The sequence below is a fragment of the Lynx canadensis genome, chromosome B4 (assembly GCF_007474595.2).
Source record: "Lynx canadensis isolate LIC74 chromosome B4, mLynCan4.pri.v2, whole genome shotgun sequence".
In the NCBI taxonomy this organism is placed as follows: Eukaryota; Metazoa; Chordata; class Mammalia; order Carnivora; family Felidae; genus Lynx; species Lynx canadensis.
This window is the reverse complement of record NC_044309.1, coordinates 102,949,655-102,962,505: the sequence shown is the minus strand read 5'-3', so window position 1 is coordinate 102,962,505 and position 12,851 is coordinate 102,949,655. Positions and strand designations below refer to the sequence as shown.

Genomic DNA, 12,851 nt, shown 5'->3' with positions numbered 1-12,851 from the left:
GTGCATGACAGAGAGGAACTGAGACATACAGATCTCAGGGCACAGATCCTGGTCTTCCATATCATACTCTCTCTGGAACATAGGCTTTTTGAGAGGAACAGTACGTGAGGTCACTACACTAATGGAATTTTTTTTTCCTTATTGAGGTGGGATGGTTCCTTTTGCCAAGTTTACTGAAATAAATCCAATTACTTTAAATTCTAAACAGATATAACACTGAGGTAATGTGGAAGGGGGCAAGACTAGAGGCAAGAAAACCAGGTGGAAATGTCCAAAAAAGAGACAGTGAGAGACATTGCTAGCAAGTAGGGTTGGGAATGAGGGAAAGAATTTCACCCATATCCAGAAAGTAAAAAGTCCACTGTGGTTGGCAGTTACTGGCTGGAAATGTTGAGCAGGAGGAAAAAGTCAAAAATGGCTCCCAAATCAGTTTGGGAAACTGGCCGGTAGCAAAACCTAGGAGAGGAAGATTCAAGAGCAGGTTGCCTTTGTGTCTTGATCGAGGGGTGGTAGGAAGGGAGATGGAGACAACAACAAAGGTAAATTGACCATAAACAGCATTCTGCCATAGATACAAAATAAGCTGCCGAGCAAAGTGGTCAATGGAGCAAGCACTGCAGAGCCAGGTTCCCCAGAATTGAAAATTGGCTCTGTTCCCAAGTTGTTTAACTGCCTGTGCCTCCTTTTCCTCACCTGTACACTGGGGCTAAAGCAACAGTGCCAATCTCTTAGGGGTACAGTGATGAGTGTTTTAGTAATAGACATAAAACGTGTAGAATGGCACCAGGACTGCAGAACGTGCACGGAAACGGCCAGGTAACATTATCATTACTGTTACTATTATCTTCTGTCAGGTGTTCCTCTGGTGCCACTGAAAGAGGGAGCTTAGGAGTTGGATGAAAGTAAGTGTGGACTGCTGCATGGATGTGTCCTCATTTTTTTTTTATTTTTTTTTCAACGTTTATTTATTTTTGGGACAGAGAGAGACAGAGCATGAACGGGGGAGGGGCAGAGAGAGAGGGAGACACAGAATCGGAAACAGGCTCCAGGCTCCGAGCCATCAGCCCAGAGCCCAACGCGGGGCTCGAACTCCCTGACCGCGAGATCGTGACCTAGCTGAAGTCGGACGCTTAACCGACTGCGCCACCCAGGCGCCCCGGATGTGTCCTCATTTTCAACCAACAGGTTACAACAGGAAAGCGTGTTAGCCATGAATAAGTGTTATCTCACTAGGATCAACGTCACTAGGGAGGGGGTTCACTGACTCCAGTGTGTGATGTGGTTCAGGCCAACTGAAACCTCTCAGCAACTTGCCATACTTCTATCTGAGAACCAAATTAATTAAAGGGCTTCCATGTTGCTTCAATTCGTAACTGTTTTCTGCAGTTATGAGCATAAGACTTGGGCATTCCCTGCTGAAATGTAAGAGATATATGGCTTAGGGGTTCCTGAGGGGCTCAGTCGGTTAAGCGTCTGACATCGACTCAGGTCATGATCTCACGGTTCATGGGTTCGAGCCCCACATCGGGCTCTGTGCAGACAGCGCAGAGCCTGGAGCCTGCTTCTGTCTCCCTCACTTTCTGCCCTCCCCCACTTGTGCTCTGTCTCTCTGTCTCTCTCTGTCTCTCAAAAATAAAAATAAAACATTAAAAATTTTAAAAATATATGGCCTAAAATGCCACATTAAAGTTATCTGTATATTTGAAATTACAGAAGTCACATTTAAATTTACAATTTTGATTAAAAAATTGTATTAGTACATGTTGTCAAGTACATCCCCATCATTAAAATCTACCATAAGCCCGACGGTGTTGGGATGAGCTCCCCAGGTTGATAAACGCTGCCCCTATAGTGACACCGGCAGTGAAATCTGTAATAATAATAAAAAAAAAAGGTTAAGTTAATAAAATAGGATATTAATTTAAAAAAACACTAAAATCAAGCAGACATTATGCTCTGAATTGGTAACTCTGAGGCATACTCTAAAGATGACATTATTCTAGGAGCTGGCATGCAATTCTGTTATATGAATGGTAGGAACTGGTTACATCTGGAGTCCTGTGTACTTCCAGATTGTATGTTCTATAGTACAAATTCTGTAACGTCTTAGTCACAGTACAGACTGTGTTGCTTCCGTCGCAAAAAAAAAAAAAAAAAAAAAAAAAAAAAAAGTCCCTGAATGCACTTCAGAGAAAAAATTGATACATCATTTCAGCTTATAAGACAAAAGCCTATATCTCACATGAGATCGGAGGAATTTCTGAGTCCTGATAGACAGTCCAATCTTGCTCCTAAAAGCACTGTCACATGACTGTGAAACAAACTTTGTTATTAATTTTGATATGGTTAAAACAAGTAGAAATAAACTTTGGGATGAACCATCACATTTCTTAGCTCTTCCTGCGGCTAGTAAACATGTACCGGGTTAAAAAACAAGTAAGTAAAGGTAAAGACATTAAGAAACAATAATGAAACAACTCACATGCAGATCTTTGCATATACGCACACTTATTTTAGGGAAAAAGTAGCTGTTCAACAGTGGAGAAAATTTATTTTCCAGTAAATGGTGCTGAGTCAATTAAATTTGAAAAAAAGAAAGAGAAATGAAACAAGCATGAAACTCCATTTAACCTGTAAGGAAAAAGGAGAGAGAAACACTGGATCCTGCCCACCCATTCCGGTGACTTACATGGGCACGCAAAAGCTAAGCGTGTCTTCATAGTATTTGCCTTCAGGACAGTTGCAGCCCTCTGCACAGTCATCGTTACACTGCTCAGGGGCAGCGAGAGTTGTGCAGGAACGGCGGCAGAAGGAAGAGCAGTGATGGTACAGCATTCCCTTCTGACACACGACCCCTAGGACGAAGGAGCATCAGTTGAGAAGAATTGTCACAGGGTACAGAGGCATTTACGCTGGGCTCTAGGTCTATGATAGACATAAGTTATGAAAAACAAAGATATATTGCATCAATAAGCTTAGAACATTATAGAGGCTTGGAACAGAAACAATAAACAAATAAGCAAATAGATAAATAAGCAAATAAATAAATAAAATGCTTACAACTGACCGTTGAACAACACAGGTTTGAACTATGTGCGTTCGTCTACCTACACTTGGATTTTTTTCAACAAATACAGAATAGTAGTAAATGTATTTTCTTTTCTTTATGATTTTAACATTCTTTTCTCTAGCTTATTTTATTGTAAGAATATACTACATAATACATACACAAAATGTGTGTTTATTGACTGTTTATATTATCAGAAAGACTTGTGGGTAAGAGTAAGTGATTAGTAGCTAAGTGTTCGGGAGAGTCAAAAATTATAGCGGTTTTTGACTGTGGGTGGGTGGGAGATCAGTGCCCCTCACTCCCACGTTGTTCAATGATCAACTGTATTTGCCTCAATAGGAGTGGAACAGACATATCCTCTTTTGAAACGGTTTTAATGTGACATTCCCTAACAGTCTTTAATAGCCTATACCATATTTTGTAATATTTAAGGTATTTTACATGTCCAAATAACCTTCCTGATGTCACATTTTAGATGTATTCACTGCTATATTGACATCATCCTGTTGGTGACATTATTTAAACCTAAGTAAACTGTAAGTCTCCTACAAATAAGGCAAAACTTGACTTAAATGATCCATACTCATAGCTTTTACTTTTCACTATCTGAATTGTGTTCATACTTTTTTTCTAAATCTTTCCAATAACTCTTTAGACCAAACCAAAATTAGGCGAACTAAAATAATCTAAAAACACACCTTTAAAAATAAAACCTAGAAAATGCTGGATAAAACATAATTGAAATTATGTTAAATGTATAACTGATCTTGTGAGGAAAACAATGGGGGAGGGCTCATCTCCTCAGGTACCACATGAGAAGAGGGAAATAAAATCCAGAATTTAGAGGAAAGAGGGATAATGGGTCCAGGTAATCTTGAGCCTTACATTTAACTCATGTGGAAAAGAAAATGAGAGCTTATCCTTCACAAAGCAAGGGAGGAACTGGGAGAACTTTAATTTGGACCCTCGGGTCCTCAGCTGAGAGCTGTACTAGAGCAGAGATCAGCAAACTTTTTCTGTAAAGGGCCAAATGGTAAATGGCCTCAGCTTTGCAGGTCATACTGTCTCTGTCACAGCTATTCAACTCTGCCCTTGTAGCTCAAAAGCAGCCATTGACAATGTGTAAACCTATGGGCAATACTCTTTATTTACAAAAACATAGAAAGCCGAAGGGTGTCATTTGCCAACTCCCGGACTAGAAGAAATCTGATCATAGTACAGGAAGATACCAGGAAAGCTTCTCTAATTCTGTGGGGCCTATGATGAAATAAAGTTATCCTCTGAGAAATCAAATCCCAGACCTACAACCTGTGCAGTGTGGCATAGGCATCTACATTACTTTTATACTGACATTATTTTTGTCTTAGAAAACCCAAGCTGAGAAATTAATATCAAAACTGGCCAGTGATACCCCTGGAGTGATAGGAAAAAGTTTTATGAAACATTTAGGGGGAGGGGGTGGAGAAAGTGATGGTCCTAAAATCCAGGTCATAAAAGATACTAAAAGGGGCAGGGTAGATTAACAAAGATTAACTCATAAAAAAATTATAGAACGCATAAAGAAAGGAAACAGTCGGGGCACCCGGGTGGCTCAGTTGATTAAGCATCTGATGTCAGCATCTGATGTCAATCTTGATGTCAGCTCAGGTCACAGTCTCACGCTTCATGAATTCAAGCCCCCCATCAGGCTCCACACTGACAGTGCAGAGCCTGCTTGGGATTCTCTGTCTGTCTGTCTGTCTGTCTCTCTCTGTCATTAATTAGTTAATTAATTAATTAATTTAAAAGAAAAAGAAAGGAAACAATCTACCATGAATGAGACAACAGACACCAAAACCATGAGATAATTACCTGTTGTATAACTTACCTATTTTACTACAAATCACCTGTGTTACCATATCACATAATGCTTTTCCATACTTCCCAATAATTAGATATGACATTTCTATGATAATTTTTTTTAATTTTTCACATTATTTCCATTCCATACCTCAAACCATGCAGTTACAACTCTAATAATGCTCATATTAAAAACAGCAAAAAAAATTATTGGTGTCTTATCCAATATACATCCAATTTTAAGAAATGCAGTATTTCATTTGTTTTTCAGGTTTGCACACTATACTCATATTCCAAATATCTTAGGCGACACTGGCCTTTCTTTTAAAAAGAAAAAAACATAGTAATTACCAACGCAAAAATCTCTAAAGTGTCATCTGATCATCTTTATCTGTGCCATTATCATACTCACCACAGAATGAAATCTGAGCTCTGAAATCGATGCTGATACCACGCTGGCCACAGAGGTAGGCATAGTGGGCAAGAGCATTGCATAGACAGGCGCTTCCACACTTGCATGCATCATGGCGGCACAGCTGAGAGTATAGTCCCGGGCTAATGTAGATGTGGCAAGGAGCAAAGAGCTCCTGGTGGATAACATCACAGTGTGCTGCATATCCAACTAAAAGACAAAAATACATACATACATACATACATACATACATACATAAATAACAACAACAACAACAAAAACATCAGCACCTCATTTACTAGTCTAGATCTTACCCTTAAGTACCAAATTCCAGAACTATCCAAGCATCTTGCTTTCCTAGAAGTACTGAATTGCCTATTATTTTCAACAAGAGCCAATATTTTCCATTTATATTATTTTGTTGGTTTATCTTTACTTATAATAATATTGGTGGCAGCACTGAATCCATATTTAATAATCTTTTAGCAAAAAAATATTGTGCTATACCTGAATAATATGAGTTACAGAAGGGCCAATATAAATGGCCACAATCACCCCATTGCCCAAGGATCATCATAGAAAATCACCCTAATTCTGCTATAAAGAATTGGTGAGTATTGGAAGGCTTATCTCCAGACAGCCACACACAATAATAGTGGTGCCAGATTGTAGATGCTATGGCAACTCCCTGAAATACACAATTATCCAGGAAGGATTGGGAATCATCTCATTCCAGCAAAGTCTCTGGGGTAAATGGTAATGTGCCAGTTGCCATATAGTCATTGAATACAATGTCTGCACAAGACACAATGGACAGAGCACAATGTCTGACAACAATGTTTGATAAATGAATCTATGAATGCATGAATAAATGAATAATGAATAGAAATTAGGGGTTGGGCCACATACTAAAGGCTATGAAATATAGGTCTATATAATCACTTCTTGAAATCTCTTGACTTTTCCCTTGAGAATGACCAAATAGAATCATAGGAATAACCAAGTTTGACACAGCAATCTAGATCCCATCTTTCTCCAAAAAAAAAAAAAAAAAAAAAATTATCCGTAAAAATGAATGAAATCTGGCCATTTGCAATGACATGGGTGGAACTAGAGAGTATTATGCTAAGCAAAATAAGCCAGTTAGAGAAAGACAAATACCATATGCACACAGGATAATGCACATAGGAGCCAAAAAAAAAGAGAGGCAAACCAAGAAACAGACTCTTAACTCTAGAGAACAAACTGAGGGTTGCTGGAGGGGAAATGGGTGGGGGGAAGGGTTAAATAGGTGATGGGTATTAAGGAGGGCACCTGGGATGAGCACAACAAGGGTGTTGTATAGAAGTGACTAAATTCTACACCTGAAACTAATATTGCACTATATGTTAACTAGCTGGAATTTAAAAGAAAAAAAAACACCTGAATGTATTTTGTTGCATATTTTAAATATACTTATTTTGGTAAGGAAACACATGGGAATTGTCTGAGTATTATATTTTTGCACTGTATACGAAAATAAGTAACTTAGACTATAACAGCATTGTGTTGGCATGCATTCTTCTAATCCCCAGGAATGCCAAAGCAAAGCAATACATCAGTGGGGCTTTTACCGTGTGCCTTAAGGATTTGTAGATCAAAAAATATTCCTACTAACATTAAGTAAAAGGGTGATTCAAGAAGATCCTTGTGAAAAAATATCCTTCAGAATTATTGGCTTTTATTTATTTTCCTTTCTCTGGGGATTTTTCTAAATTTACCTATTTGAAATTTTTAAAGTAGGTCACGACAAAGTTGAAGGAGGATTATATCTAAAATATATGTCATAGAAGACATGAGATAGGGGGATAAAAGTGATAAAATATATACGTAATAAAATGGCATGTAACAGGGAGGTCATAAAGAAAAGACCGGAGGGAAATTGAATTTGCCATTTGGACTCTACTCCAGCTTTTACATGTTATTAAAAAACAAAAAATAAAGTTGCTGAAATATCAAAGAGAGAATTGAGAAAGTTAGAAACAAACTGAGCAAGACTAATTGAAGGAGAAGGGAATCTATTAGTAGACATTTTAAGACAGAATAGGGGGGAAAGTATCGTTGAATGGCAGTGAGATTAAAAGTATTGAATTATAGGGACAGCTGGGTGGCTCAGTCAGTTAAGCATCAGACTCTTGATTTCAGCCCAGGTCATGATCTCACCATTTGTGAGACTGAGCCCTACATTGGGCTCTGCACCGACAGTGTGGAGCCTGCTTCTGATTCTCTCTCTCTCTCTCTCTCTCTCTCTCTCTGCCCATCCCCTGCCTTCCTCACTCTTTCTCTCTCAAATAAATGAATAAACTTTTTTTAAAAAAATTATTGAATTATAGAGACCACAAGACTTTAGCCTAATACTCTTACTACAGGTAGAAAAAATGACCACAGAAGTTAACAATCTTTTACAAGTTTAGAACCTAGCTTAGACAAAAAGCTAGCAGCACTGAAAGCATTATCTTATATTCTTTCCAGTACATCAAAACTATAAATTAATACTAAGGATCATGTAATAATCAAAAGATTCCTCCCAAACAATCACCAAAAATTCCAGAAATTGTACTGGGTTTGTATAGGTACTCCAACAACATTAATAATGTATAAAAAATAGCTACCTAGAAACAATAAATTAGCCAAAACAATTAAAGGAACAAATTAAAATTATAAAAATATTTATTTAAACATACATATTAATTTTTTCATAGCCATTTTGCAAAATATATGTATATAACAATACATCTCATTTTATTGATCAGTGAAATAGACTTTCACATGGTTTGCTGTGGCTTTCGTAAAAAAAAAAAAAAAAAAAAAAAAAAAAAACAAGTACAGGATAAATTCTTGGCATTGTTTGTTACACTGTCATTGCAGATTGGAACTCTGGAGCATGACCCTCTCAAATTGTTGCACACTTGATGGCACAGACCTCCTTGGATCGCTGGCCCCTGCTTATGAAGTCATAGCATGCTGTCTGAGTAAGAGCCGGTAATGAATGTGATAGCAATAGGAGAATCCACATGAGCTGTCACACTGTGGAGCTCAAGTCAAATATCACAAGACTATAACTGCATTATTACAGTATTTCCAGAGATTTTCCTTTAGAATTTAAAGAATCTGACATCTCCAAAATGCTAGCCTACATTTGTGAAGAGTTTAGGGATTTAGGTGTCAACACCTAAAATAAGTAAATTTATGAATGCAAACCAGGAAACAAGATAGTCATTTTCTGGAGTTCTTTATAAAAAATAACCTAGATTACTTAAAGGGGCATATCTAATTATCGAATTGTCTAAGATGACAGTAATACATGGAACTGTCCTCCAGGTTTACATGCAGGAAGAAAGACTTACTGTTTTGTTGATTAATGTTACAGGGGTCCACCATAGGAACATGAACAGGTGCAAAACAAGTGGAGGAAACTCTCCAAGCATACGCGTGAAGTTGAGGGGTGCCTTCTATCATGCCTGATGGAGACCTAAAAAGCAAAGATAACATGCATCTTAGCCTCTCCCATTCATTTCATTTCTTCATAGTCTTCAAATATTGAAAACGGAGAATACAATTTTTTTTTAACTTACAAAGAAAACCTAGAGCTTAAAATGTTCTATCTTTTAAAAAATATGTGCGATATTAGCTTCCGGTTATTAAGAATTTATAATGGGTCAAATTGTGAACATATATGGTTTTATTTAATAATTGCCTCAGGCTTGTGAAGAAAATATGATTCCCATTTTAAAGAGAAAGGGGAGAAGCAGCTCAGAGAAATATTAACATTCACTCAGTGGGTGAGCGTCAGAGCCAAGATTCAAACCCCACTTCTCACCAATTTAATGAAACATCATTCACACAACCAAATCATTAATGTGTGTGTGGTTTAGGGTGCATGGGGAGAGGTAGATGCAGGTAGTTCACATGATTCTTTTAGGGTAAAGACAAATGTCCCAAATATAAATATCCTATATTTGATTCAGTATTTCAATTTCCATTATGAGGACTGAAATACTGAGGTTCCATCCTGAAGTTAGGCAAACAAACCAAAAGAAAATTGAGGGAAGATGGTATGAAAGCCCTACTTCATCCAAAGTTGCTCACTTCAGTATCCTCAGCAAACCAAAATGGAAGAGAAACATCTACCCTTCTGACACCAGGCTTATAAACACAATAACACTTAAGGGACAAACACTAAAATGCCCCCACCAGCAGGGGCTTAATCAAGGTTTAATAACTCATCAACCATTATTTAATAAGTGACAATCCTGACTGGACACTGTACCAGACATTGTCAAAGCGACCTAAAGAATCAGGTTGGAGGGGCACCTGGGTGGCTCGGTTGGTTAAGTGTCCCACTTCAGCTCAGGTCATGATCTCACAGTTTGTGAGATTGAGCCCCACGTCAGACTCTGTGCTGACAGATCAGAGCCTGGACCCTGCTTCAGATTCTGTGTCTCCTTCTCTCTCTACCTCTCACACTTTGTCTCTCTCTCTCTCAAAAATAAATAAACATTAAAAAAAAAAAAAAAGGATCAGATTGGGTTAGGTCTCCTGTAGGAAGCTTTGACCAAGCAATACTTGACTAATGAAAGCCCCAACAACATGGCCAAATAGTAGAGTAGGCTTTATCTCAGCTGTCTATATTGTCCTATTAAATTAGCTACTTTGGTTACCACTGACCTCAGCCACTAGCAACTATATGGAGCTTCTCACCACAGAAGCTGAGAGAGGAGAATAAAAAGGAGCTTCACAAGCCATTCCACAATGCTCATCCCCTGTCCCCACCATTTCTCTTTCCCAATTCCTCAAAAGTAAACCATTCTAGAACTCTAAAGCATTACAACAAACACCTAATCCAAAATCTCATTTTGTTCAAACAAGAACACTGAGACTCAAAGAAATTAAAGAGCACTAGCTCTTTGCTTTGTCTCCCCTCTCCTTCTGTCTTCAACGCTTCAAAGGACAATAAAATAGGTCAAGGTGATGGGTGTAGCCAGGGTTCCCAGGAGGAATGGACTCAGAGATGGACTCTCTTATTTCACTTGATCCACTTAATAAATACAAAAAAGAGGAGGAACTAAAATGTAGACCCATTTATTTATTGCGTTTTCATTTTATAAAACAATGTTTGGGCTCACCACACTTAAATTACTGTAATAAGATTTTCAAGTAATTAATATTTTCCATTCCACTGTGTTTGCAGATTCGCATTAACCTCTATGAAGTAAAGAATTTTAACTGCTTTGTTAGAAAGCTAAACAACGTTCAAAAGTTATCTATGACTCTGAAATATTATCCTGCACTGTTATCATGCCTGAATGTTTATACATGGAGGCGACTGGTGCCTGAGAAAGAGGCAGACAGATCTGCCATCTGTTAAACACTGACTGCTAACCCATTCTGATAAACAAGAAAGAGAAAGAAGGCTTAAACTTCTTTTCTGCACATTTTAGCCAAGCCACTTAATACAGTCTGTTTCATGAATCTGATAAAGATATTGATATTCTGACCTACAAACAAATGAAGCATAAAGAACTAAACAACCTAAGAACAAATTAGTCACACAGAAGAAAAGGTAAAAGAAATTGTCTTTTGAAATTTAAAATTGTAAATGCCAGTTCTCCTTGCCCCTCCAAATTCTTTTCTTGGAGCCCTACTAAAAGCCCCATCGCCATTTAGTTCAACTGTCTACTGCATATAAGACTCTATGCGACTCATAAATATGGAGAACAAACTGAGGGTTATGAGAGGCATTGTGGGAGGGGGGATGGGCTAAATGGGTAAGGGGCACTAAGGAATCTACTCCTGAAATCATTGTTGCACTATATGCTAACTAATTTGGATGTAAATTTTAAAAATTAAAAAATAAAACAAGTTTAAAAAAAAGACTCTATGCGGGTTCCTAAGAACAGAAGGATTGAGGGGTTCATCCTTATTCTCAAAGCCTTCACAGTTTTAAATGGAAACCAGACATAAAGACAGAGTTTCATAGAAAACAGAGTAAAAATGAACTTTGGTGGTATATGAGCTCCTGTTTTGAAGCAAATAGAGTCTGAATTGGTTTGAACAATAAAATCAGAATTCACAAGAAAGATTAGGTGGTGGGAAAAAACCCAAATAGGAAAAATATGCAGAAGTGTTTTAAAAACTACGGTATTCGGGGAATGGCTTCTTCATGAGACGTTCCTTTGTTACCCTGTCCACAACCACACGGCTCAACATTTAACGTTTTGAAATTACCTCAGTGTTTTTATATATATTGTTGATTAATGCCTTGCATTGACCTCATTATTTCTTAAAGGCTGTTATCCCCTCCTGATCTGCAATACAAGGTCCTTGAGGATGCGAACCATGTGATACTGCTTAAATTGTCCCACAGTGCTTAGTTCAAGAACAGGTGCCCAAAGCATTTTTACACTAAATCATACACTGTCTTCACAAGTAAGTGAAACTGCGTCATCAGTACAAGGGGTACAACTGTACTGTATTGCTTTTCTTCTGATGAAACACCAACGATCATAAAATTCATTTAACTTAGCTGCCAAAATGTTACTTCAGAGGAATCATTCATACCAAATGATATCAATATTTTAAAGGTAAAATTTACTATCATTAATGCCAAATGATATTAAGATTTTTAAAAAGCAGTGCACATTGAAAAATAAAATACTGTTAAGTTTGATAGGTGGCAGGGGAGAGAATAACAGGTACTTATTCTGTGGGTTAGCCCACGGGCTCTGAGTTGTACCACCCAAATTCACAGCCCAGCCCCACCGTATTTGAGCTAAATGACTTTGAGCTTTGAGGGTCTCAGTGAGTTTCTTTATAAAACAGAGCTACTAATTAGGGGATTGCTTTAAAATTTAAATAGATGATCATATAAAGCTCTTGGAACAGTGATGACTAAGCTATTACTAGTTAAGTAAACACTTCTAATGAAAGAATTTGATTCCTCCAAATTACTAGTCATTAAATCATGTTAGCTATTCAGAAATCATACTTACAGAAAATCATCCCTTATGTTCCCATTAAAAGTGCCACACAGCCCTAATGTTCTTCTTTTCCAGGCGCTAGTGAGTTGAATATAAATTCTTTCCCCATCTATAGCAAACAGAATCTTTAAACCAAATGTGGTTTTTAGAAGAATAAATAAGGATGACAGAGTTTGAATTTCAACAATTCCTGCGGGAAAAGAACATACGTAAATCAGCTTTGAGACTCATAGACAGTGTTCTGAAATGCTAGAGTATAACGCCAGAACTCTTCTTTCAAGAGACTGGGAACTAGAATTTCAATAAAAACTTGAAACATTAAAAGGGGGGCACCTGGGTGACTCAGTTGGCTAAGCATTCAGCTCTTGGTTTTGGCTCAGGTCATAATCTTGCAGTTTGTGGGTTCAAGCCCTGCATCAGGCTCCATGCTGGTGGTGGGAAGCCTGCTTGGGATTCTCCCTCTCTCTCTCTCTCTCCCTCTCTCTCCTTCTCTGCCCCCCCCCCCGCTCAT

At 37.9% G+C, this 12,851-nt stretch overlaps 1 protein-coding gene across 1 annotated transcript in view; it reads right to left on the bottom strand.

Annotated features, from left to right (window-relative positions):
- OTOGL (otogelin like) overlaps positions 1-12,851 on the bottom strand; it is a 169,035-nt gene that overhangs the window by 89,835 nt on the left and 66,349 nt on the right. The window contains 5 exon segments of the mRNA XM_030321655.1: positions 1,796-1,870; positions 2,690-2,855; positions 5,322-5,531; positions 8,708-8,832; positions 12,353-12,530. Of these exon segments, the coding sequence (XP_030177515.1) occupies positions 1,796-1,870; positions 2,690-2,855; positions 5,322-5,531; positions 8,708-8,832; positions 12,353-12,530 (754 nt within the window).